This window comes from Macaca fascicularis, chromosome 19, assembly GCF_037993035.2.
Source record: "Macaca fascicularis isolate 582-1 chromosome 19, T2T-MFA8v1.1".
Classification (NCBI taxonomy): domain Eukaryota; kingdom Metazoa; phylum Chordata; class Mammalia; order Primates; family Cercopithecidae; genus Macaca; species Macaca fascicularis.
The window spans coordinates 62,488,824-62,515,700 of NC_088393.1; the positions used below are offsets into that span (position 1 = coordinate 62,488,824).

Sequence of the window (26,877 nt, forward strand, 5' to 3'; positions counted from 1 at the left end):
ATTTCATGGACATTTATTAGTTCCCCAAATTAATACTTTTATAATTTCTTACACCTGTCTTTGCTGCAATCTCTGAACATAAATTGTGAAGATTTCGTGGACACTTATCACTTCCCCAATCAATACCCTTGTAATTTCCTATGCCTGTCTTTAATCTCTTAATCCCGTCATCTTCTTTGTAAAATAAGGAGGATCTATGTCGCCTCAGGACCCTGTGATGATTGCGTTAACTGCACAAATTGTTTGTAGAGCATATGTGTTTGAACAATATGAAATCTGGGCACCTTGAAAAAAGAACAGGATAACAGCAATGTTCAGGGAACAAGGGAGATAAGACTTTGGACTCTGACTGCCGGTGAGCCGGATGGAACAGAGCCATATTTCTCTTCTTTCAAAGGCAAATAGGAGAAATATTGCTGAATTGTTTTTCTCAGCAAGGAACATCCCTGAGAAAGAGAATGCGCCCTGAAGGTAGGTCTATGAATGGCCCTTGGAGGCGGCTGTCTTTTATGGTTGAAGCCGAAGGGATGAAATAAACCCCAGTCTCCTGTAGCGCTCCCAGGCTTACTAGGAGGAGGGAATTCCCACCTAATAAATTTTGGTCAGACAGGTTGTCTTCTCTCAAACCCTGTCTCCTGATAAAATGTTATCAATGATAATGTGTGCCCGAAACTTCATTAGCAATTTTAATTTCACCCCGTCCTGTGGTCCTGTGATCTCACCCTGCCTCCATTTGCTTTATGATATTTTATTACCTTGTGAAGGATGTGATCTCTGTGACCCACTCCCTCCCCTTTTGAAAATTGCTAATAAAAACTTGCTGGTTTTATGGCTCGGGGAGCGTCACAGAACCTGCCGACATGCGATGTCTCCCCCCAGACACCCAACTTTAAAATTTCTCTCTCTTTTACTCTTTCCATTGATTTCTCAGACCAGCTGAGACGCTTAGGGAAATAGAAAAGAACCCATGTTAACTACGGGGGGTGGGTTCCCCTGATATTTCCCAGAACAGCCTCAGTGCCTTTCCCCGAGCAGCCCCTTGGACATTCATCTGGCAGATGAGTCTCTGGTTCTGTTTCTGGATTGTGGACGTGGGCCAGGGCACGTGCTGCATGTGAATCACTTCTGAGGACGGATGAGTCTCCTGTTCTGTTTCTGGTCACCATGCTGCTCTGTGATCCAGGGGTTCTCCGTCAGCGTCTCTTCTGCCAGGTCCAGTCTGGAGCGTCAGGTGTTCAGAGCACGACAGGGGTGACCGTGGGCGAGGTGCACCTCTCTTCTCAGCACCTCCATTCCCAGCTACCCAGAGCCAGGTCCTAATTCTTGCTTATCCACCAACTCAGTAAATACAAGTCATGATGGTTGCTTTTATTTTATGTTGAGCTTTTTTTGTGGTTTACTAGCTTGCATTATTTTTTAAAAAGAAAATGAGTTGATATTTTTAACTTTTAAAAATATCACGACTGCATGGTATTCCATAGTGTATATGTGCCACATTTTCTTAACCCTAGAACTTAAAGTATTATTAAAAAAATGAAAAAAAAATCATGACGATTTTCCCATTTTTTTTCCTTTCCCATTCTCTGACTTAGAATATTTGAGCATCCAAACCATAATTTCCTGTGCAAGAAGGACGAAGTTCCTAATTTAAGTCTGCTTAGATACCTGAGCTTAGTCTCAGGCCCACCACGCACTGTGAATCGCCCAGGTTACCTGACGTGCCTCTTCGCAACTCTGAGTGATGCTAAGCTTCAGGGAAGTGTGTGTGCAAATCTAGGACTTCAGTCATGTTTAATCATTAGAGGCAGATCGGGGAACTTTTTTTTTTTTTTTTTTGAGATGGAGTCTCGCTCTGTCGCCCAGGCTGGAGTGCGGTGCCACGATCTCGGCTCACTGCAAGCTCTGCCTCCCGGGTTCACGCCATTCTCCTGCCTCAGCCTCCCGAGTAGCTGGGACCACAGGCGCCCGCCACCACGCCGGGCTAATTTTCTGTATTTTTAGTAGAGATGTGGTTTCACCGTGTTAGCCAAGATGGTCTCGATCTCCTGATCTCGTGATCTGTCCGCCTCAGCCTCCCAAAGTGCTGGGACTACAGGTGTGAGCCACCAGATTTGGGAACATTTTGTAATGACAGTGAGTCTTCAAATACCTTGCCTACAGTGAGTTATATTTTTAGAAATTACAGTGCTCATTACACACACACACAGCTGTTCCTTCTCTGCATTCACAGGAAACCCACAGAGATCCCTTCCACAAACACCTCTGGTTCTGCATTGAAGTGTAAAACCACATGAAAGTTGAGCTTGCTGTTTACTAGTTGTGCATCGGGTTGAGTTTGTGTGCGTGTGTGTGTGTGTGTCTTCTAGATATAGTCAGGTTCAACGGCATTATGCTAAATACCACTTTAATGAATAATCTTCCTCTTGGGGTTTCTTTGGGTCATTTGAATATGGAGACCCACTTCTTCAGTATCTCTCCTAAGGATAACCTTTTAACAGGTTATTAACATCGTCAGCAAAAATATTGTCAACAAATGCTCTCAAAAGCGTCGTAGACTCTGAAGACCTAAAAGAGATACGATACATTCTTTCAGAGCTGTTTTCTTTCCAGCAGCCTCTCCTTGTGATGTCCTGGGATTCCTGTATCCACTTCTCTTTCAACAACCTTATAACTCAGCTTAGGAATCAGATGGTCATTTTAATGTCTAACATGCATTTTTTTAAAAAAATTTTTGAAAGGGTTTAATTACAAGTTAAAGAGCCGCTTAGTCAAATATGTAATTATATTGTAGCTCCATCCATCACCTCCTGGCAGATAACTTATCTCAACTAAATTGTACCAATAAATCTGTCTACAGGTCTCATGGAACTTAGCTGGAAAACAGGAAAAATCATGGAATCTGACATGTCAAATACTGCAGAGTTTGTGAATTCAGTCATTGATTTATCCTCCCTGCCTACCTATTTACCTGTATTCCTGTGGATCTGTTCATCGGTTAATCTCTCCGTCTGAAGGAGCCACAGGGAATGTCAACAGCCACCCAGAGCTGGAAAGGGCAAGGGAGGGTTCTCCCTGACAGCCTCCAGAGAGAGCGCTGGCCCTGGCCCTGCCATCACCTTGATTTTTAGCTTCACAACGCTGAGAGAATAAATTTATGTTGCCTTAAGCCTCCCAGAGAAACACAGGAGCAAGGACCTGCCGGAAATGAAGGTTACACTGCATAAACATGCGAGGAGCGTGTAATTGCAGATTTTGCTTACGTGTCTGGAAAGATGTTTGTGGGTGTGCGTGCTTGTTTGTTTTTGCCAGAAGAATTGGGCCATGGTGTTTATATATTTAGAGAATTTATCTTTAACTGTGTGAAGTAGAAACTTCCAACTTCCAGAATGACAGAGTTAGGGCATGGGGTCAACCATTCCCCAGGAACAAGGGAGAAGCTGGACTAAAGGCTCCAAAGCAACCACCTCAGGAATCCCAGGGCTCACACAAGCTGAGAAGCGTCTGCCCACGATCGCGGCTGGACTTCAGCAATGAGAGCGCGTCCATGGTGTTGCTGCTGGTGAACTCTGATGGAGCGACGGTGGTCCTGACCCAACAGGGCTTCCGCCCTGGCTGTAGGCACTCTTCACCTGGAGTGCTGTCTACAAACGCGGCCAGGGCAGGGGAATGCTGCAGCTGTGGCCGTGCAGGCTTTGGAGCCAGGTGCGTGGCTGTGCTGGAATCATAACCACAACTCTTCACAAAACGCTGAGTCTGGGAGTCCAGCCTCAGTGGGTGGAGGCTCAATGATCTCAACTTTAAAAGCTGGGTTACTCCCCAGCTCTAAGGTGCGCTGTGAGAATCTGCTAAGAAGATTTGGGATAATGGGTGCTTGTAATGTTTTGGGTTTGTTGTTGTTGTTGTTGTTGTTTATCTGAGACAGACTCTCGTTCTGTTGCCCAGGCTGGAGCGCATTGGCACAATCTCGGCTCGTTGTAACCTCCGCATCCCAGATTCAAGCGATTCTCCTGCCTCAGCCTCCCGAGTACCTGGGATTACAGGCATGTGCCACCACGCCCAGCTAATTTTTGTATTTTTAGTAGAGATGGGGTTTCACCATGCTGGCCAGGCTGGTCTTGAACTCCTGACCTCAAGTGATCCACCCGCCTCGGCCTCCCAAAGTGCTGGGATTACAGGTGTGAGCCACTGCGCCTGACTAATTTTTGTACTTTTATTAGGGACAGGGTTTCACTATGTTGGCCAGGCTGGTCTTGAACTCCTGACCTCAGGTGATCTGCTCACCTCATCTCCCAAAGTGCTGGGATTACTCCCCGAGGCGGAGGTTGCAGTGAGCCAAGATCGCGCCGTTACACTCCAGCCTGGGCAACAACAGTGAAACTCCATCTCAAATAATAATAATAAAAAGAAGAAGAAGAAGAAGAAGCCTCCGTTGATTGAGACTTTTGCCTCAGTCACTCATTCTGGTCGTCAGTTTGATGATGCTCAGTGGACTCTGCTGTGTCCACGTCCGCAGCTCAGGCTCTACTGAGAGATGCCCACCCACTCACGTCCTGACTCTGAGGGACAAGGGACAGGGTGCGGGTCTGCGGTGAGAGGACAGCAGAGGGTCCTGGTCCTGCGTAGGGCCGTCCCATCCTCCACAGGACCAGAATGTCCTTTATTTTTTTTATTTTTATTTATTTATTTTTTTGAGATGGAGTCTCGCTCTGTCACCCAGGCTGGAGTGCAGTGGCCGGATCTCAGCTCACTGCAAGCTCCGCCTCCCAGGTCTACGCCATTCTCCTGCCTCAGCCTCCCGAGTAGCTGGGACTACAGACACCCACCACCTCGCCCGGCTAGTTTTTTGTATTTTTTAGTAGAGACGGGGTTTCACCGTGTTAGCCAGGATGGTCTCGATCTCCTGACCTCGTGATCCACCAGTCTCGGCCTCCCAAAGTGCTGGGATTACAGGCTTGAGCCACCGCGCCTGGCCGCTTTTTGTATTTTTTAGTAGAGACGGGGTTCACCGTGTTAGCCAGGATGGTCTCGATCTCCTGACCTCGTGATCCGCCCGCCTCGGCCTCCCAAAGTGCTGGGATTACAGGCTTGAGCCACCGCGCCCGGCCAGGACCAGAATGTCCTTTAAAGAACTAAAGCTGCAGGGCGCTATGTCGCTAGGACCCAACGTTGTCTGTCTCTTCCCGCCAGTGGACATCTTTTTTCCAGGCAGTCTGGGGATGTATCCAAGGGCCTTGGCACTGGCACAGCCCAGGCTGCCTGGCCCTGAGCAGAGAGGGGCTGGGCAGGGTTTTACAGAATCTCGGAGGCTGCTGCTGGCTGTCGGAGAGCCCTCGACTCAGCGTTTCCCCAACAACACGGTGACGTGGTGGAAGAGCCAGGCACCTCTCGTGACCATCTGTGCCATGCCGTCTACACACATGCACACACACACGCATACACACACACGCACATGCACACTCATACACACAATCACACACACACACATATGCACACACAGCATGCACACTTACACACACTCATGCAATCTCACACTCACATACACACACAATCACACATGCACACACATACAGATATGCACATGCACACTCATACACACAGTCACACACACACACAACATGCACACACACTCATACAACCTCACACTCACACACATGCACACACAAAATCTCACACACTTGCACATACAACATGCACACATACAATCTCACATGCACACACATGCACACATACAACATGCACACACACTCATACAATCTCGTGGGTGAGTGACTCACAGGGCCCAGGGGGTAAGGTGGCCTGGGAGAGCCCAGCCTGGGCTTGCTACGTCCACACTGGGGTGGGCTGCATCCCTGTCTCCCCACCAGGGGTGTGGCACAGATACACCATGGAATGCTATGCAGCCATAAAAAAGGATGAGCTGGTGTCCTTTGTAGGGACATGGATGCAGCTGGAAACCATCATTCTCAGCAAAGTATTGTAAGAACAGAAAACCAAACACTGCATGTTCTCACTCACAGGTGGGAATTGAACAATGAGATCACTTGGACACAGGGCGGGGAACATCACACACTGGGGTCTATTGTGGGGAGGTGGGTGAGGGGATGGATGGCATTAGGAGATACACCTAATGTAAATGATGAGTTAATGGGTGCAGCACACCAACATGGCACATGTATACGTATGTAACAAACCTGCATGTTGCGCACATGACCCTAGAACTTAAAGTATAATTAAAAAAAAAAGCTTCAGTGTATTTTATTCTAATTTATATTTAATGGATTAATTTTAGTTAATTGATTTTATGAAGACACTTGAAAGGTGAACTGAAATGTATGGTGCAGATATAAAACTAGTTAAATCTTTGGAAAAATTAGCTTGGCTTTTATTGTTATTTCTCAGCCTGGAATTCTCTGAAGCATCTGATAATATTGACCCTCTGAACTGCTTGATCATTAGTCTTTTTTTTGGAGGCGGAGTCTCACTCTGTCGGAGTGCAGTGGTGTGATCTCAGCTCACTGCAACCTCCACTTCCCAGGTTCAAGCAATTCTCTGGCTCAGCCTCCTGAGTAGCTGGGGTTACCGGCCCCTGCCACCATGCCAGGCTAATTTTTCTATTTTTAGCAGAGATGGGGTTTCACCGTCTTGGCCAGGCTGGTCTTGAACTCACTCCATGATATCTGTCTAATGCATTTCAACAACTGCCTATTTTTCCCTCATATGGTTGTCATTCCTGTGGGGCGGCTCTCCTCCCACGCACCTGGCCTTTCATAAAAGGTTTCTCCCAGGGCTGTCCAGGCATCAGCCTGATGAAGGGGATTGTTGCCGCTGCTCCTGCCCCACTCTCCCAAACTTAGCGTCAGCTCAAGACTGTGCCCAGCAGGGATGGGACCAACGCCAGCCTCACACTCACCTGTGGGGCAGACGCCCATATCTGAGCACCGTGGACTGAATCTGTTTCTCACACACAGGGGAGGGGCTGAGAGCTGAGTGTGGACTCCAGTGAGTGAGCAGAGACCCCCCAGCGCCTGTCCACACACACAGGGGAGGGGAAGCCACAGCTTCCAGCCCCACCCAGAGCCCTGACCCCTCCCTGCCTGGGAGGACCCGGGGTTCCTCTTCTGTCCCACACGGAGGTGGGAACCTCCACCCTAGTGACCCTGGGTGGTCCCGGACACCTGTGGCCACTCAGCTTTGAACTCTGTTCATTGATGGGGACGCATCTCAATGATGGGAACTTTTCTTTCTCTTTCTGTGCCTGTGGCTGTGGTGATCTGCATATTTCAGACGTGTCACAAGGAGCATTTCTTGGTATTTGGAGCCGATGTCGGCTTTTGAGTGGGGGCGTCAAACATCCTCCTTGACTGTGGAACCGGACACCGGGATCCTCTCCCGTCCCACCCTCCGGTCTGAATGGTCTGGACCAGGATCCTCTCCTGTCCCACCCTCCGGTCTGAACTAGTCTGGAAATTCACCATGGCTGAGCCTCCCGTGTCCTGGGCACCACTGACCCCACAGCCACTGTGATGAGTGGGGTTCATGACAACAGGCTCAGAGGTGACATTAATGTCTAAGGTCACATAAACCCTGGATGATAATCAGGAATTAAACACAAATCAGCTCCCTTCCCCCAGAATCAGATTACAGACCTAAAAAACTGTTCTGAAAATCCTGAACGTGGACGGAGGTGCCGAGGGACGGCCAAGGACACAAGGGGCACTGAGGAGGCAGGACCGACTCAGAGCCTCATTCCCAGGGGGGTGGGTGATGTTGCAATGAAGAAAAAAGGGGAAGTACAAGGGAGGGACTGTTTGGTAGGAAGGAAACACACACTCAAGAAACAGAACAAATATGTTTTATTCTATTTATTCCCTGCATTTTCCCTTTTGAGACGGGGTCTCACTCTGTCACCGAGGCTGGATTGCCGAGGGGTGATCACAGCTCCCTGCAGCCTCCGCCTCCCAGGCCCAAGTGATCCTCCCACCTCAGCCTCCTGAGTAGCTGGGACTAGAGGTGTGAGCTGCCATGCCTGGCTAATTTTTTTGCTTTTTTTTTTTTTTTTTTTTTTTTTTTTACAGACAAGGTCTTGCTATTTGGCCGAGGGTAATCTGAAGCTCCTGGCCTCAAGCCATCCTCCCGTCTCAGCCTCCTGAAGTGCTGGGATTCCAGGCGTGAGCCACCACGGTAGACCCAGCATTTCTCCTCTGTGCTCACTGCCACACGCAGCTCAGCCTGGGCTGCACAGCCCGGTGTCAGGTGCGTCTCTGCTGACCTGGGTCTGCCTGCAGCGTGGACCTGCATCTTCCCTGAAGCATCTCCAGGGCCGGAGAGACGACTGCTATGGTAAGGAACCCGCGACGCTGAGCCGATGGACGGGCTGAGGGGGAAGGAAGACCTTGGGGGAGGCTGTGAGAAGGAAGGGGAAGCCCCTGTTCACCCTCATCTGGAAGGGCAGATACAGGAAGCACCAGTTCTATTTGCTGCTATATCCCAGGTCTCAAGGAGATGAGGATAAACCAGACAGACAGTGGCTGGGGGTCAGGAAAGACCCCATTTCTGTCTGAAATGTCTGCAGAGGGCCTGGTGCCTGCCCCAACCTCAGACCTAAAGGAATGACAGCCAGGTTCCTGGGGAGGGCAGTTCCGCTTCCTGTGTGGCTGCAGATGACAAAATCCCTTGACAAGAAGGGCCCAGCCTCTGAGTGTCCACACCCTGTGTGTCTCTGTCCCGCCAGCACCGAGGCCACATCCATCCGCACAGCAGGGCAGTGGGAGGAGATGCCATGACCCCCATCCTCATGGTCCTGATCTGTCTCGGTGAGATTTGAAGAGGGAGGGGAGATTCTAACCTAGGAGGGGCCTCACCCCACAGCCAAACTCTGGTGCATAAGGAGACCCCAGGGGCTCACAAAGATCCCGGGGAGGGGAGGACCTGCTCAGGCTTCAGGGGCAAATCTCTCACAGGGAACTCTCTTCCAGGGCTGAGTCTGGGCTCCAGGACCCACGTGCAGGCAGGTGAGTCTGTCCCCAGCTGTCCCAGGTCCCTCCTCCTCACTGGGGACAAGGGGCCACCCCCGTGCAGCTGGGGACGGGGATGAGCAGATCTGGGCTGATGGGGGCGTCTGGAGGGTCCTGCCGTCAAGAGCTGAGATCTGTTGGGTGGGAAATGACTTAGAATCCGATCTCTGGTTTCCTTCCAGGGACCCTTCCCAAGCCCACTCTCTGGGCTGAGCCAGGCTCTGTCATCACCCAGGGGAGTCCTGTGACCCTCAGGTGTCAGGGGAGCCTTCAGGTTCAGGAGTACCATCTATATAGAGAAAAAAACCCAGCATCCTGGGTTAGACGGATACAACGAGAGCTTGTCAAGAAGGGCTATTTCCCCATTGCATCCATCACCTCGGAACACGCAGGGCGGTATCGCTGTCAGTATTACAGCCGCAATCACTCATCAGAGCTCAGCGAACCCCTGGAGCTGGTGGTGACAGGTGAGAGGACACTCAGGGGTCCCAGCCCCAGGCTCTGTCCTCAGGAAGGGCGTCGGCTCTCAGGGGTGTCTCCCTCTCACAGCCCAGCCCTGGGGATGATGCAGGAGGTGGGAACCCATTTAACACGGTGCCGCCTTCTCTCCCAGGAGCCTACAGCAAACCCACCCTCTCAGCCCTGCCCAGCCCTGTGGTGGCCTCAGGAGGAAATGTGTCCCTCCAGTGTGACTCACAGGTGGCATTTGGTGGCTTCATTCTGTGTAAGGAAGGAGAAGATGAACACCCACAACGTCTCAACTCCCACTTCCATGCCCGTGGCTGGTCCTGGGCCGTCTTCTCCGTGGTCCCCGTGAGCCCGAGTCGCAGGTGGTCGTACCGGTGCTATGGTTATGACTCACGCTCTCCCTATGTGTGGTCTTTACCCAGTGATCTCCTGGAGCTCCTGGTCCCAGGTGAGAAATTCACAGCATTGCCTGGAGTTCCCTGAGTCTCCGGGCAGGTGGGGAGGAGCCGCGTCTCAGGGCAGCGCCAGGTGGGATGATGTTGGGACCAGAGGGCTCAGGGCTCCTGGGGCCAGAGACACAGGAAGATCAGCAGTGGTGAGGCCCAGGGGGAGAGGGAGGGTTTGTGGGGAAGCCTGAGGGTCGCTCCTGGAAACCGTGACCACCTTTTCCCAGGTGTTTCTAAGAAGCCGTCACTGTCAGTGCAGCCGGGTCCTGTCGTGGCCCCTGGGGATAAGCTGACCCTCCAGTGTGGCTCTGATGCCGGCTATGACAGATTTGTTCTATACAAGGAGGGAGAACGTGAATTCCTCCAGCGCCCTGGCCGGCAACCCCAGGCTGGGCTCTCCCAGGCCAACTTCACCCTGGGCCCTGTGAGCCGCTCCCACGGGGGCCAGTACAGATGCTACAGTGCACACAACCTCTCCTCCGAGTGGTCGGCCCCCAGTGACCCCCTGGACATCCTGATCTCAGGTGAGGAGCCCTGTGGGTTCAGTCAGGGACCCAGGTTCTGCTCAGGCCCTGCTGGGGGAGCCCAGGTGTTGATGGCCAGGATGAGGGGCGGGGGTCCCAAGGGAGGGAGACACAGACAGAGAGAGGGTATGAGCGGGATGGGGTGACTCAGAGACAGAGAGACTGAGGGTCCCAGAGAGAGGCCTGGAGAGGTGTCAGCTCAGAACAAGGTGGGAGCCCCTCACCCATCCTTCTTCTCTCCAGGACAGTTCTATGACACGGTCTCCCTCTCGGTGCAGCCGGGCCCCACGGTGGCCTCAGGAGAGAACGTGACCCTGCTGTGTCAGTCACGGGGGCAGTTCCACACTTTCCTTCTGACCAAGGAGGGGGCAGCCCATCCCCCGCTGCGTCTGAGATCAGAGCACCAAGCTCAGCAGCACCAGGCTGAATTCCCCATGGGTCCTGTGACCTCAGCCCACGCGGGGACCTACAGGTGCTACAGCTCACTCAGCTTCAACCCCTACCTGCTGTCTCACCCCAGTGACCCCCTGGAGCTCGTGGTCTCAGGTGAGGGCCCTGACCCTGTCCTCTCTGAGCTCAAAGGCTCAGCTCAGGCCCTGCCCCCGGCAGAGCTCTGGGACAATAATGAAAGAGGGGAGTGAAGGGGGAGGGTCCACAGGGGAGGGTCCAGCCCATGGGAGGCTGGAAATAGACGGGACCTCCCACCCCTGGCTCCCACCCCTGAAGTCTCAGTAGGGTAAAGAACAGGGAGGGCTGGGAGGAGACGGGGGTGAACCTCAGAGATGAGATAAGACTGAGGGTGGAAGACGGAGGCCCCACCCGCTCCCCTCCTGATGTCTCCACCTCAGAATCAGAGCCTCTGGGGGTCCCAACCTCTAAGTCCTGACCCCATGCATGAGAAAAACAGCCACTCCCATCTCAGGAGAAGTTTCCAGTCTCGTTTCAGTGCTACCTCCAATATTCAGGGTCTGATTCAGGGCAGCAGAGGGGAGGGTGGACAGTAGGGTGTGGTCCTCGTGGCTTCCTGGCACTCCAGGGTTGGGACAGGTGTTCCCTCCGTGGTGGTCAGAGGGGAGGGAGGTGTCTGAAGTTCGGCATTGATGAGCAGGATTCCCAGGAGCCATGACTCTTATCTCTGGGGGCATTGGCTTCTGTGGTCCTGCACCTGCTCTTTGCAGCCTGTTAGGGCTCAGAGAGCACACAAAGTCCCAGGATGCACAGAGAGCACCCAAGGTCTCGGTTATTTCTGGACTGGGGACCACTTTCCTTATAGATGCTGAGCTCCTGGGGTGCAGGTAAACTCTCCCAAATGACTCAGGAGCTGAGCTTGGATTTGTAGGGCACAGGAAGTCTGACATAATTAATGAGGAGACTGGAGGGAACCCTGCTACAGCAGAGGAAGGGTTTCTGAGGAACTCCATAAAACTCATGTCAATAGACACAGGGGAAGAGAAGAATGCAGAGCCCAGGAGCGAGGCTAGCCTCAGGGCTCTTCTCCACTGTTTTGATTCTCAGGAGCAGCTGAGACCCTCAGCCCATCACAAAACCAGACAGACTCCAAGACTGGTGAGTGAGGAGATGCTCTCGGTTATGGGGCTGGCACAGAGGGTCAGGGACTGTCCAGGGGAGGTGGGTGCCCTGGGTGGACATCCAGGGGTCCCGGGGTGATTCTGACCTGCCGTGACCTCTGTGACCTCTTTGTCCACCACCCCTAGGCCAACACCCACAGGATTACACAGTGGAGAATCTCATCCGCATGGGCGTGGCTGGCTTGGTCCTGGTGGTCCTCGGGATTCTGCTATTTGAGGCTCAGCACAGCCAGAGAAGCCCCCAAGATGCAGCCGGCCGGTGAACAGCAGAGATGACAATGCATCCTTCAGAGTGGTGGAGCCTCAGGGACAGATCTGATGATCCCAGGAAGTTCTGGAGGACAATCTAGGACCTACGTTATCTGAACTCTCTGCTGGTCACTTCTAGAGACAGGAATCCATATCTGAGTGCAGGGAAACTGTCTGGGGTGATTCCTAGAAGATCATTAAACTGTGACACATTTTTTTGTCTATGAATGTTGACTTTCCTTGACTGGATCCCCCTTTCTTTCCCATCCCCAGACATGAGGCTCCATCCCACATGGCATCGTTGGGTCCACACCTCCGCACACCTGCGTGCTCTGGTCCACGGCATGTAACACCGTCTTCCTTATTCTTCATTGTCACACTCCTTGATGTCCCTTACCGAGTCGCCATCTCTTCAGTTCAGAGATCCAAACCTGAACCACCAACTAAATCGACAACAGGAGATCAGATTCCAACCAGGAAAACATAAATCCACCCTGAAGACTTAACGCCCTCCCTGGACCCTAGGAGCCCTTCCCTCTTTCTTAGGTGCTATCTGTGTAATTTCTCCTGAAATATCACCACTTGGAATCATCACTCACACATTTCAAGTGACACCACAGCTATGCTGATTCTGAAAAAGACGTCTTTCAAATGCTATTATTAATGGTATCTACCAGTTTCTGTGACATAAAGTTTTTTTTCATGGCCCCAATCAAGGTGCCAATAGGTTCTCACTGAATGTAGGGGTGGGAATCAAGGGACAGAGCTGTCTTCAGTAATGAGCACCAGGCGCCTGTGGCACATCCCACTGAGAGCTCATGCATCTACCTACAGTCTTTCTAATTCAGAGGCAATGATTACTTCGGCTTCAGTGTTACGGCACAGGTCAAATGAAATTCTGACACTGTTATCCTAGCATATCCACAAAAGACAAACGTGTTAATATCTGATGTGAGGGATAACACGGCTCACTTAAAAATCTAAGTACAACATAAGAAAAGTGTTACCAGAACTATGCAGTTTCGACGGAAGAATTCTTTTTTTTTGGAGACAGAGTTTCACTATCGTCACCCAGGTTAGAGTGCAATGGTGGAATCTCAGCTCACTGCTACCTCCGGGTCCCGGGTTCAAGCAATTCTCCCGCCTCTGCCTCCCAAGTAACTGGACTACAGGTGTGTGCCACCATGCCCGGCTAACTTTTCTATTTTTACTAGAGACAGAGTTTCAGCATGTTAGTCAGGTTGATCTTGAACTCCTGACCTCAGGTGATTTGCCGCCTTGGCATCCTAAAGTGTTGGGATTGCAGGCGTGATCCACCGCGCCCAGTTGATGGAATAATTCTTAAATGACTTGTCCTATTTTCTGCTGGTCCAGACACTCCTTGACTTGGGGCAGCATAGCGGCAATTTCTGCCTCCATCTTCTCAGTGCCTACGTCTACCTGGGTACCTCTGTTTTCACATCCATTCTTCTCTGTGTGTCTCTTCTCTTCTTCAGATTATGACACCAGTCAGATCAGAGTAGGACCCATCCTAATTCGTTATGATCCCTTGATCATACCTTAAATGCATTTGCAAAGACTCTATTTCCAACTATGTTCACATTTATAGCTAATGGGTCTCAGAATTTTAACATGTATATTAGGGGAACAAGGGAATTTATATTTTAAAAAACGCATAGAAATACATTTAACCAAATACAAAAATTAGGTAGGCATGGTGGTGGCACGTGCCTGTAATCCCAGCTACTCGGGAGGTTGAGGCAGGAGAATTGCTTGAACCTGGGAGGTGGAGGTTGCAGTGATCTGAGATCGTGCCATTGCACTCCAGCCTGGGCAACAGAGTGAGACTCAGTCTCAAAAAAAAAAAAAAAAAAAAAAAAAAGAAAAGAAAAAGAAAAAAAAGAAAAAGAAGAAAAAGAAAAGAAATGAAATACATCTAACCAAAGAGATGCAATACATATACACTGACAATTTAAAAATACTGCTCAAAGAAATAACGAAAGACGTAAATGAGGAAAACGTCATCCCAGCATCACAAATCAAAAGGCTTTAGGTTAGTTCTGTCCCTCTAGAGAACCTTGACTAACACACTCATCCCTTTTTTGTGTTAGGGGGCCTGTCACTCACTCACCCCCTCCTCTTGTTAGGAGGCTCTCCCGACTCTGGGCTTTTCTCCTCTGTGCTTTCCATGTCCCCGTGTTTCTCTGGTGAGCCCCAGGGTGCTCTCTGAGAAGATCCACTTGGCGTTTCGGTATTTACTCACCATTTTGATTCCTCTTAAGGAGAGAGGCACAAGTCTGCTCTTCCCATTCACCCAAATTGAGCCTAATCCCCTGGTCATTTTTTCCACCACTTTTTACTTTTGGGAAATTCAGTCCCAACATGCTTGTCATTCATTTGAGAATAATTTTCATTTTCTCCTGTAGTTTTAAAATTACTTTTTATTTATTCTAGATATCTTTCATTCTACCATGGTCAAGACATTAATTTTATTTATAAATTTGTGCGTGTTAAGCTCATGCTCTTTGTTCATTTCTGTAAAAACATCAACTGTTTTCTTTGCAAGTTTTACTAACATACTCCTTATTTCTTTCATTCTGAAAGTGTGATCCATAGAGAGATATCTCTTTACCCTTCTCATTCTGTTTCTTGTGTGCATTGATTATGTTTTCTATTTTTTCATTTCTAAAGTTGCTCTGATGACTTCTGAAAATTTTAGTAAATATTCTACACCAATATAATATTTATCATTTCAGCTGTGTCTTGTTCTGGATGAAATTATTTCTAAATGTGTTAATATAATTTACTATTTTTCACCTCAAAATATCTTTGTAATTCATTTCTATAATTACCTGTTTTTTCTCTAATAGACTGTTTGACTTTTATTCCTTTTGGGTGATTTTCTCTTACACAATTGATCTTCTATTCAGGTTTTCTCCCAGGACTGACTCAGCAATGAAAATTGATGGGGGGCACTGCTGTGGCCGCTCATGTCCTGTGGTGTCCACACTCCCAAGCTAAGAATCAGCTCCGTGCTGTGCCCAATACATCAGGGCCCATGTGAGCCTCACACACATGTATGAGAGATGCCCGGTCCAGCAATGATAAAGTGAGTTTGTGTCCTGTCCACCCGGGAAGGTGGCTTAGTGCTGAGTGTGGCCCGGGTTACTGAGGGGAGCTATCCCAGCATCTGTCCACAAACACAGAAGAGGCGGAGCCAGTCTCTCTAGGGTCCGACGGTCTCCTCCACTTCTTTCTTTGTTCTGAGAGAGAGACAAAGCGCCATGACTGCTCTGTGGGTTGGACAGGTGCATGTTTCCACCTGCAGGAGTGAACCCAAGCTGAGGTCCTGAGCATTCCCAGGTACTGATAAAGCACTTCAGGTTTTTTCTAGAAAACATTGAAAAATTAACCCTTTTGCTAAAGAGGTAGAAACAAGCCATCCCTGAACCAAATTCCTAAAACTCTCAGGTTAAACTTTGTAACCCACTCCCTTCACTGCAGACACCCAATAGGAAATTCACAGGTGCAAGGATGAGATGACTTTGGTCAAACTCAGACCCCACAGGGCCAGGAAGACCTGAAGGAGAGGAGGCTCATGCTTCCAGGTCTCAGATAAGAACTGTTTCTAAGGACTTTTAAAAAATGCTACAAGAAACTCTTCCATGTCCTTCACTCATCTCCTGCTTTGACAAGGTTTATCACTAGATATTCTTTAGGACGTCAGGAATTCGGATAAGATGCTCTTAAGAGAACACTTGCCCAGCAACAGCATCTCCTCCAATGGACTGACAGCAACTCTGGCTTTGAACCTCTGGAACCAGGGAACTCTGTTTCTAAGCAGCTCTGTCAGTCGCTTTGGTACATCAGGTTTTGGTACATGTAGGGAATACTGAAACGAATTCCCTGTGTATCCCAAGAAACAACTCTACCGAGACATATTCTCTAGGGGTTTATTTTTGTTTTTGTTTTAGGTTAACGTCTTGGATAGAACACCCAGTGTCTCCTTGTTCATCTGAAGAACATGCTGCTATGTGGAAGCACATCCTTGAGGTCCACAAGTAGACACTGGGCAAGGAGACAAGGACTCCCTACAGTACGGAAGTCCCCTTAATAAATGCTCTATGAACACTCTGGTGTTTAGTGCTTTTTTCTTTGGAATCCCAGCAGCTCTGTCACTGGATGGTTTGGTGCACTCCCTTGAGGGAATTCTCCTGGGCTGCTTGGGATCCACTCCAGCCTCAGGTGTGGCTGGATGGATGCAGCCTCCCACATTGGTCTGGAGCCCTTAGCTCCTCACTGTCATTGCAAATCCCGAGATTCCTCTCCCAGTTCCACTCAGTGGTGGAAACCTCAACCGTTAATGACCCCTTGATGGTCCCAGGACCCTGTGGCATCTCATCTCTGGCTTCTGTTCTTTGTTGTTGATCCATCTACACTTGAGAACTTCCACACCTCTTTTTCTGCTCATGACCTTGATGCTCTGGGTATTTCAGAAATGCCTGATGTACATTTCTCCATTAGGGTCAGATGCGACATCTTAAGTGGAGACATCAATCACCTTCACAGACTGTGGAGTCCAACACCAAGATCCTCTCATGTCCCAAGCACCTCAGGTCTTACCCTGGTCTGGAAAGCAGACAGAAATGAGCCCCTCCCAATGTCCAGGCACCACTCACCCCACAACCACGGTGACGAGTGGGATTCATGACAACAGTCTGCAAAGGAAGAAGCTGAGGCTCAGAGATGGGACACTACAGACCAAGGTCACATAGGCAGTGGATGACAAACAGTCATCAAATAAGTATCAACTCCCTCCTCAACTCCTCAAATCAAAGTGCAAACATAAGTCATTGTTCCCAAAATGTTGACCAGGAATTGAGGTGCAGAGGGACGGCCAAGGACGCAAGGGGCACCGAGGAGGCAGGAAAGACTCAAAGGTTTTTTCCCAGAGGTGTGGGGGTGGACACTGCAGCAAAATATTTTATTTTATTTTATTTTATTTTATTTTTTATTTTTTATTTTTTTTGAGGCAGAGTCTAGCTCTGTCGCCCAGACTGGAGTGCAGTGGCGCGATCTCGGCTCACTGCAAGCTCTGCCTCCCGGGTTCACGCCATTCTCCTGCCTCAGCCTCCGGAGTAGCTGGGACTACAGGCGCCCGCCACCACGCCCGGCTAATTTCTTTTTGTATTTTTAGTAGAGACGGGGTTTCACCGTGTTAGCCAAGATGGTCTCGATCTCCTGACCTCGTGATCCGCCCGCCTCAGCCTCCCAAAGTGCTGGGATTACAGGCTTGAGCCACCGCGCCCGGCCGGCAAAATATTTTAAAAAGGAGAAGTTGAGAAGGAGACTATTTGGTTGAAAAAAACCCACAATCCCATGCCAAGAGAGAAGTCAACTTTTCTTCCCCTATTTCCCTGCATTTCTCCTCTGTGCTCACTGCCACACACAGCTCAGCCTGGACTGCCCAGTCAGGTGTCACGTGCGTCTCTGCTGATCTGAGTCTGCCTGCAGCATGGACCCGTGTCTTCCCTGAAGCATCTCCAGGGCTGAAGAGATGACTGCCATGGTAAGGACCCCACAACACCGTGCTGATGGACAGGCTGAAGGAGGGAGGGAGACCTTGTGGGAGGCTGTGAGAAGGAAGGAAAAGCCTTGGCTCACCCTGATCAGGAAGGGCACATACAGGAAGGCACCAGTTCTATTTGTTGCTATCTCCCAGGCCTTAGTGAAGTGAGGACAAACCAGACAGACAGTGGCTGGGGGTCAGGAAACACCCCATTTCTGTCTGAACTGTCTACAGAGGGCCTGGTGCCTGCCCCCACTTCAGCTCTAAAGGAATGAGAGCCAGGCTCCTGGGAAGGGCAGTTTCGCTTCCTGTGTGGCTGCAGATGACAAAATCCCTTGACAAGAAGGACCCAGCCTCTGAGTGTCCACACCCTGTGTGTCTCTCTGTCCTGCCAGCACCGGGGGCTCAACCATCCGCAGAGCAGGGCAGTGGGAGGAGACGCCATGACCCCCATCCTCATGGTCCTGATCTGTCTCGGTGAGATTTGAAGAGGGAGGGGAGATTCTAACCTAGAAGGGACCTCACCCCACAGCCAAACTCTGGTGCATAAGGAGACCCCAGGGGCTCACAAAGATCCCAGGGAGGGGAGGACCTGCTCAGGCTTCAGGGGCAAATCTCTCACAGGGAACTCTCTTCCAGGGCTGAGTCTGGGCCCCAGGACCCACGTGCAGGCAGGTGAGTCTGTCCCCGGCTGTCCCAGTTCCCTCCTCCTCCCTGGGGACAAGGCGCCACCTCCGTGCAGCTGGGGATGGGGAATAGCAGATCTGGGCTGACTGATGGGGGCGTGTGGAGGGTCCTGCAGCCAAGAGCTAAGATATGTTGGGTGGGAAATGACTTAGAATCCGATCTCTGGTTTCCTTCCAGGGACCCTTCCCAAGCCCACTCTCTGGGCTGAGCCAGGGTCTATGATCAGCGAGGGGAGTCCTGTGACCCTCAGGTGTCAGGGGAGCCTTCAGGTTCAGGAGTATCGTCTATATAGAGAAAAAAAACCAGCATCCTGGGTTAGACGAATACAACAAGAGCTTGTCAAGAAGGGCTATTTCGCCATTGCATCCATCACCTGGGAACACACAGGGCGGTATCGCTGTCAGTATTACAGCCACAGTTGGTGGTCAGAGCCCAGTGACCCCCTGGAGCTGGTGGTGACAGGTGAGAGGACCTATCTCTCTGTCCCAGCCCCAGGCTCTGTCTTCAGGAAGGGGGTCGGCTCTCAGGGGCGTCTCCCTCTCACAGCCCAGCCCTGGGGATGATGTGGGAGGTGTGAGTCCCATTTAACACGGTGCCTCCTTCTCTCCCAGGAGCCTACAGCAAACCCACCCTCTCAGCCCTGCTCAGCCCTGTGGTGGCCTCAGGATGGAATGTGACTCTCCAGTGTGGCTCACGGGTGGCATTTGATAACTACATTCTGTGTAAGGAAGGAGAAGATGAACACCCACAATGCCTGAACTCCCACTTCCATCCCCGTGGCTGGTCCTGGGCCGTCTTCTCCGTGGTCCCTGTGAGCCTGAGTCGCAGGTGGTCGTACCGGTGCTATGGTTATGACTCAAGCTTTCCCTATGTGTGGTCTTTACCCAGTGATCTCCTGGAGCTCCTGGTCCCAGGTGAGAAATTCACAGCATTGCCTGGAGCTCCCTGAGTCTCCGGGCAGGTGGGGAGGAGCCGCGTCTCAGGGCAGCGCCAGGTGGGATGATGTTGGGATGAGAGGGCTCAGGGCTCCTGGGGTCAGATTACACGGGAAGATCAGCAGTGGTGAGGCCCAGGGGGAGAGGGAGGGTTTGTGGGGAAGCCTGAGGGTCGCTCCTAGAAACTGTGACCACCTTTTCCCAGGTGTTTCTAAGAAGCCATCACTCTCAGTGCAGCCGGGTCCTGTCGTGGCCCCTGGGGAGAGTCTGACCCTCCAGTGTGGCTCTGATGCTGGCTATGATAGATTCTCTCTGTATAAGGAGGGGGCATGTGACTTCCTCCAGCGCCCTGGCTGGCAGCCCCAGGCTGGGCTCTCCCAGGCCAACTTCCTCCTGGGCCCTGTGAGCCGCTCCCACGGGGGCCAGTACAGATGCTACAGTGCACACAACCTCTCCTCCCAGTGGTCGGCCCCCAGTGACCCCCTGGACATCCTGATCGCAGGTGAGGAGCCCTGTGGGTTCAGTCAGGGACCCAGGCTCTGCACAGGCCCTGCCGGGAGAGCCCAGGAGGTGATGGCCAGGATGAGGGGTGGGGGTCCCAAGAGAGGGAGAGACAGACAGAGACAGGGGATGGGCAGGGAGGGGAGACTCAGAGAAAACAGACAGAGAGACTGAGGGTCCTAGAGAGAGGCCTAGGGAGGTATCAGCTCAGAGCAAGTTGGGGCAGCCCCTCATCCATCCCTTTTCTCTCCAGGACAGATCCCCGACAGATCCTTCCTCTCGGTGCAGCCGGGCCCCACGGTGGCCTCAGGAGAGAACGTGACCCTGCTGTGTCAGTCACAGGGATGGATGCACACTTTCCTTCTGACCAAGGAGGGAGCAGCTGATCCCCCTCTGCGTCTAAAATCAAAGCGCCAATCTCATAAGTACCAGGCTGAATTCCCCATGAGTCCTGTGACCTCAGCCCATGCAGGGACCTACAGGTGCTACGGCTCACGCAGCTCCAACCCCCACCTGCTGACTCACCCCAGTGAGCCCCTGGAGCTCGTGGTCTCAGGTGAGGGCCCTGACCCTGTCCTCTCTAAGCTCAAAGGCTCAGCAAAGGCCCTGCTCCCAGCAGAGCTCTGGACACTAAGAAAAGAGGGGAGATGGCCTGTAATCCCAGCACTTTGGGAGGCCGAGGCGGGCGGATCACGAGGTCAGGAGATCGAGACCATCCTGGCTAACACGGTGAAACCCCGTCTCCACTGAAAAATAGAAAAAATTAGCCGGGCGAGGTGGCGGGCGCCCGTAGTCCCAGGTACTTGGGAGGCTGAGGCAGGAGAATGGCGTGAACCCGGGAGGCGGAGGTTGCAGTGAGCCAAGATCCAGCCACTGCACTCCAGCTTGGGCGACAGAGTGAGACTCCATCTCAAAAAAAAAGAAAAGAAAAGAAGAGGGGAGTAAACGGGGAGGGTCTGCAGGGGAGGGTCCAGTCCATGAGAGGGTGGAAATAGGCTGGGACCTCCCACCCCTGGCTCCAACCCCTGGACTCTCAGTAGGGTAAAGAGCAGGGAGGGCTGGGAGGAGACGGGGGTGAACCTCAGAGGAGATGAGATTAGACCGACGGTGGAAGACAGAGGACCCACATGCTCCCCTCCTGATGTCTCCACCTCAGAATCAGAGCCTCTGGGGGTCCCAACCTCTAAGTCCTGACTCCCTGGGTGACAAAAACACCGTCACACCCAGTTCAAGAGAAGTTTTTAGACTCATCTCAATGGTACCTTCCATATTCAGGGTCTGATTTCCAGGGCAGCAGAGGGCAGGGTCGACAGTAAGGGTGTGGTCCGCGTGGCTTCCTGGTGCTCCATGGTGGTCAGAGGGGAGGGAGGTGTCTGAGGTTCAACGCTGACGAGTGGAGCAGCGGGCACTTTCCCCCTCCAGGAGCAGGATTCCCAGGAGCCATCACCTCTGGTTGAGACTCTCCACTGTCTCATGTACAAAACAAAATCTCTCCAATTTTCTACCAAAAGCAACACCTGGCACAGCTCTGCAGGAGCCCACACCCCGACCTTGTCCTGCGGATGTGTGATGAGTAGAGGAAGGAGAACAGGTCGGGTCAGCAGGAGGGGTCGTGCATCTGCTCCAAGTCAGGCTGGACCCAGGGAAGATGCTGGGGCTGATGGAGGAGGAACAGAGGCGGGCGAGGTGGAGAGAAGACAGGTGGATGGTCCTTTGGCAGCTCTCATTTCTTATTTCCGAGAGCCCCTGCGGATGAGCCTCTCACCCACACCTGTGGGGTACCTGGGCCATCTCAAGACAGGAGAGGAGGCCTTGGTGGGATCTGACTGTGATGAGGGCGGAGTCCACCCCAGAGTAGAATTGAGTGAGTGACACACAACACATGCTGTCAATAATTCCCTAACTTGCCAGGGAGCAGGTGCACGGCCCCTCCTTAGTCTCAGGAGTGCCTTGAGCCTGAGCCCACCAGGTGAGCACAGGAGGGGCCATGTGAGCGGCACCCACAGCTGGGGTGCTTCTCTCTAAAGGAGCATGTTTAGGGTGGACTCCAGCCTCATCACAGTCAGATCCCACTGAGGCTCCGTGCTCAGGGCACCTTGAGACTAAGAAGGGACCGTGCACCTGCTCCCTGCACGAGTTAGGGAATGAGTCACAGAGCGTGTCGTGTGTCACTCATTTCTACTCTGTGTTTTCTATACGCCTTTGTCCATTGTTGCCCTCTCCTTTACTAAAACTTCTAAAGCAATACTTCAATATACAAATGTATACTTTTTATTTCAATTATATGAACCTATTCTTTAAAAATATTTAATTCTACTTTGCCTTTCATTGGGCCTTGATTTAATTTATGTATTCAATGTAGACATCCATTCTTCATTAACCTCAAGTCTTCCTCCCGTACGTATTAAAAATTGAGGTCTCCTTAATGAACTTCAGGAGTGTTTGGATGTTTCAAAGCACAGTGGCCCGAGGGAAACTGACCGGGGGGCTCCCTGTGGCTCGTGAAACCCGCGGGAGGTCAGCGGGAGCTGCAGTGCAGCTCAACCCTGGGCCTGGGTGGGTTCGTGTCCAATCTTGTCCAATCACTGGATCATTCTAACATCTAACTAAACTTTTTTTATATGAAAAAGTGCTTTAAATTGTTAATTTAGATTTAAATTAGAAGGGGGCAATTTGGTAGTGAGTTAATATGAAATACAATGAATATACCCAAACCAGTAGCTTTCTCGTGGATACTTATCTCTTGTTTTAAAAAATGTAAAGAATCAAATACTTCACTTACACATTGTTAAAGGTGTTGAATAATTCTTTAAATTAGAATAAATATATATATTTTTACTTTTTTTTGAGATGGACTTTTGCTCTTGTTGTCCAGTCTGGAGTGCAGTGGTGCGATCTCGGCTCACCGCAACCTCCGCTTTCCGGTTTCAAGCACTTCTCCTGCCTCAACCTCCCGAGTAGCTGGGATTACAGGCGCCCACCACCACACCTAGCTAATTTTTGTATTTTTAGTAGAGACGGGGTTTCACCATGTTGGCCAGGCTGGTCTTGAACTCCTGACCTCGTGATCCGCCAGCCTCAGCCTCCCAAAATGCTGGGATTACAGGCGTGAGCCACTGTGCCTGGCCTGAATTTACTTTTTTATATGTCTACCCAGGACACCCACCTCTCCTTGATGGGGAGGTTATATAAGTTATACATAACCTTATACAGAATTTGTTATATAAGTTACATCTGAATGTCTTTTCTCCTGTTCCGATTCTCTGGAGCAGCTGAGACCTTCAGCCCACCACAAACCAAGTCCGACTCCAAGGCCGGTGAGTGAGGAGATGCTCGCGGTGAAGACGCTGGGCGCAGAGGGTCAGGTCCTGTCAAGGGAACTGGGTGTCCTGGGTGGACATTTTAAAAAATTACATTCATTCCAATTTAAAGAATTCTTCACCACCTTTAACAATTTATAAGTGAAGTATTTCCTTTACATGTTTTAAAGAAGAGACAACTCTCCATGAGAAAGCTACTGCTTTGAGTATATTCATTGTATTTCATGCTCACTACTAAAGTGCCCTGTGCTAATTGCTTTTCAACGGATCTCCTCTAATTGACTAATGCAATGTGTGTAAACCATAAGACAATGGGAAATTTTACTTCTTTATTTCCAAATTATGTGCCAACACTTCTCACTTTAAATGTCAACATATATGTAACGACATCTTAAATACATAGCTGAAGTTTTACATGTATACATATTTACATGGGGTTATGTAAGATACATTTGAATATGTAAGTATATCCAAATTCATTTGATGTATATTCACGCATATGCTTAATATATTTGAAGTGATAGGTGTTTACATGTTTGTTCCTGGTCTAGATTCACACTTCATAAAAACAAATACTGATTCATGAACCTTGAGTGACACCACCATTTAATGTACATCTATTTGTACGTGTGTGAATGTGGTCACCTGCGTCGCATTCTAGGTGTTACTGCCTATATGAGGAATTAGTTAACTAGAGATTAAACGGAAGATGAAACCCCGGCTGAACTGGCTGAGGCTGTGTGAAGAAGAAGAACCCCCAGAATTTCCCCCTTTTGTGCTTCTGACACTGGGGAGCCCCTGCGGACCAACCTCTCATGCGTGGAGCCTGGGTCCTCAGCTGGTGGATAAGTGAAACTCTCCTCTCCGGGGGAATTGGCTTATGTGCTCCTGTGTCCCTGGCTGCACAGACAGTGCACGGGGCTCAGGGACTTCTTTTTTTTTTTTTGAGGCGGAGTCTGGCTCTGTCGCCCAGGCTGGAGTGCAGTGGCCGGATCTCAGCTCACTGCAAGCTCTGCCTCCCGGGTTCACAGCATTTTCCTGCCTCAGCCTCCCGAGTAGCTGGGACTACAGGCGCCCGCCACTTCGCCCGGCTAGGTTTTTTTGTACTTTTTTTTAGTAGAGACGGGGTTTCACCATGTTAGCCAGGATGGTCTCGATCTCCTGACCTCGTGATCCACCTGTCTCGGCCTCCCAAAGTGCTGGGATTATAGGCTTGAGCCACCGGGCCCGGCCAATGACTTCTGTATTACCTTTCAGATTCTGAGAGTGCAGGAAAATGCCCTCCCCAAAGGCCTCAGGAGCAACGTCTGGATTTGTAGGACACAGGAAGTCTGAAATAATTCAATAAGGAGACTGAAGGGAGTGCTGCTGCGGCAGAGGAAGGGTTTATCGAGGAACTCACTAGAACTCTTGTCAGGAGACATAGGGGAAGGTAAGAGTGAAGAGCCCGGGGGAGAGGCTGGCTCAGGGCTCTTCCCCTCTGTTTTCATTCTCAGGAGCAGCTGACACCCTCGGCCTGTCACAAAACAATTCAGACCCCAAGACTGGTGAGTGAGGAGATGCTCTCATTTACGGGGCCGGGCACAAGGGTGGGGTCCTGTCAAGGGTAAGGATGTGCTCTGGGTGGACATCCAGAGGTCCTGGGTGATGTTGACCTGTCCCGACCTCTGTGACCTCCTTGTCCACTATCCCCAGCCTCACACTCCCAGGATTACACAGTGGAGAATCTCATCCGCATGGGCATGGCTGGCTTAATCCTGGTGGTCCTCGGAATTCTGCTATTTAAGCCTCAGTACAGCCAGAGAAGCCTCCAAGATGCAGCCAGGAGGTGAACAGGAGAGAGAAGAATGCACCCTTCAGAGTGTTGGGGCCTTAGGAACAGATCTGATGATCCCAGGAGGTTCCAGGAGACAATTTAGGGCCAATGGTATCTGGACTGTCTGCCGATCATTTCCAGAAGGAGGAATCAGTGTTGGATTGCAGAGACATTTTCCGGCGTGATCTGGCAATATACAGCAGATAACATGTGATACCTTTCCTCTCTATTAATGTTGACTTCCCTTGGTTGGATCCCCTTCTTTTCCCACCCCCAGACATGAGGCTACATTCCACACGGCAGCGTTGGGTCCACAGCTCTGCACACCTGCGTGCTCTGGTCCATGGCGCGTAACACAGTCTTCTTTATTCCTCATTGCCACACTCCCTGGTGTGCTTTACTGAGCCTCCATCTCTTCGGTTCAGAGTTCCAAACACGCTTCAGTAACTAAATCAATGGGGGAAATATCGGATTTCCACCAGGAAAAGATAAATCCACCCTGATGCCCTGACACCCTCTCTGAACCCTGTGAGCCCTTCCCTCCTTCTCAGATGCTACCTGTGCAGCTTCTCCTCAGATCATTGTGTCACCATCACTGCCATCCTGTTCCACACATTGTCATCACCCTACACCCAGTCAGCAGCCACTCCCCATTCCTTCTTCCCTCCAGCACCTGCTAACCACGAGTGTGCTTTCTGTCTCTATGGGTTTGCCTATTCTTGCTGAAAACTTTTCAATCTGCCTATGATCTGTGAGCCCCTCACTTCGAGATTTCCTGCCTTTCCAGGCAGAACCAAAGTACACCATGTCAAAAGCAATGATAGGCATTTGCAGTGCGTTCGTGATCCACGAAAGGAAAATCACAGAAGTAGGATAGAAATCCAGCTGCAGACAAGACCTCAGGTCAATGAATCTTGTCAAGCAGTTGAACTGTTTCTTTCTACTCACCTAGGACAGTCAGACAGAAGTATGCAAAATGACTGGGGCTGATTCTTTTCTGAATTGTCCCAAAACAGCAAGACGACTTGGGTCCTAGCACTAAAGAGTTCAACATGTCTAGGTCAAAGACCGCTGTTGTGTTGGAAGGATGTAAAACCCTGCTGCACAGGACAGAATGTTTGGAGGGAGGATCCTGAGAAACACGAGGGATCAAATAGTCCTGAACTTTCTAGGGCAAAGGGAGCAGCCATTTGCCATCTACCGTGTAAAATAATGAAATCTTATCATTCACCCTCTACTGTCTAGAATAAAGAAATCTTATCGTTTGCCAACTACCCTCTAGAACAAAGAAATCTCTCCCCTGCCCAACAGCACGTGGGTGCACATGCATCTCGCCATGCCATAGCTGCTGGTGTGAGTTCACCCACTCACCGAATGACCCCGAGCACTGGGACTGCTGTCAGAGCATTCGTGGGTGCAGAGATTGCCTGTCCAGTGCCCACCAGCTCATTAACCTCCCCACGCCAACACTGCCACTGGTGTGCACACACACAGGGAGACCAGAGGATCCACCCCCACTGCAAGCAGCTGCTGCCACCAGCGTGGAAGTGCACACAGAGGGTGTACACAGTCCTGTGAGGCCAGAGCCCCACCACCGTGCTAACACCACTACCAGTGCAAATGCTCATACGAACACCTGCGGGGCTCCTGCCCACCCCACCCAGCCTTGCTGACACCACTGCATTGAACACCAACACGGAGGCCAGCACCCCTGCACCCACCAGCAGCCCCCTGCAGCCAACAAATGTGTACGTCCCAG

General features: G+C 50.8%; 2 protein-coding genes across 23 annotated transcripts; both read left to right on the forward strand.

Moving 5' to 3' along the window:
• Positions 1 to 8,212: 8,212 nt before the first annotated feature.
• LOC102143631 (leukocyte immunoglobulin-like receptor subfamily A member 2) lies at positions 8,213 to 12,505 on the forward strand. Its single transcript, XM_045380742.3, is given in 10 exon segments — positions 8,213 to 8,340; positions 8,732 to 8,813; positions 8,976 to 9,011; positions 9,197 to 9,481; positions 9,628 to 9,930; positions 10,156 to 10,452; positions 10,696 to 10,998; positions 11,968 to 12,018; positions 12,168 to 12,275; positions 12,278 to 12,505. Coding segments are annotated over 10 exon segments (1,551 nt in total). The 5' UTR covers positions 8,213 to 8,337; the 3' UTR covers positions 12,361 to 12,505.
• A 5,204-nt stretch (positions 12,506 to 17,709) lies between these two features.
• LOC123570349 (leukocyte immunoglobulin-like receptor subfamily A member 3) lies at positions 17,710 to 26,390 on the forward strand. 22 transcript variants are annotated; one of them, XR_010583147.2, is made up of 10 exons: positions 17,710 to 17,859; positions 18,255 to 18,336; positions 18,499 to 18,534; positions 18,724 to 19,008; positions 19,158 to 19,460; positions 19,687 to 19,983; positions 20,236 to 20,538; positions 23,255 to 23,342; positions 24,799 to 24,849; positions 24,998 to 26,390. XR_010583147.2 is itself a non-coding variant. In XM_065534899.2 (10 exons), exons 2-10 carry the CDS (start codon positions 18,303 to 18,305, stop codon positions 25,132 to 25,134), a joined length of 1,491 nt encoding a protein of 496 aa, XP_065390971.1. In that variant the 5' UTR covers positions 17,710 to 17,859; positions 18,094 to 18,302; the 3' UTR covers positions 25,135 to 26,390. The 22 variants fall into 22 exon arrangements, 16 of the variants coding, with proteins under 16 accessions (XP_065390971.1, XP_045236665.2, XP_073880875.1 ...); XM_065534899.2 differs by having other exon boundaries at positions 18,094 to 18,336; positions 23,255 to 23,299; XM_045380730.3 differs by having other exon boundaries at positions 23,255 to 23,299.
• Positions 26,391 to 26,877: the final 487 nt, after the last annotated feature.

Excerpts from the sequence above, each read along its gene's own strand:
- LOC123570349 (XM_045380730.3), top strand. Across the intron at positions 18,535-18,723 it reads CAGGACCCACGTGCAGGCAG|GGACCCTTCCCAAGCCCACT; the intron begins GTGAGTCTGTCC and ends GTTTCCTTCCAG. Across the intron at positions 19,984-20,235 it reads CCTGGACATCCTGATCGCAG|GACAGATCCCCGACAGATCC; the intron begins GTGAGGAGCCCT and ends TTTTCTCTCCAG.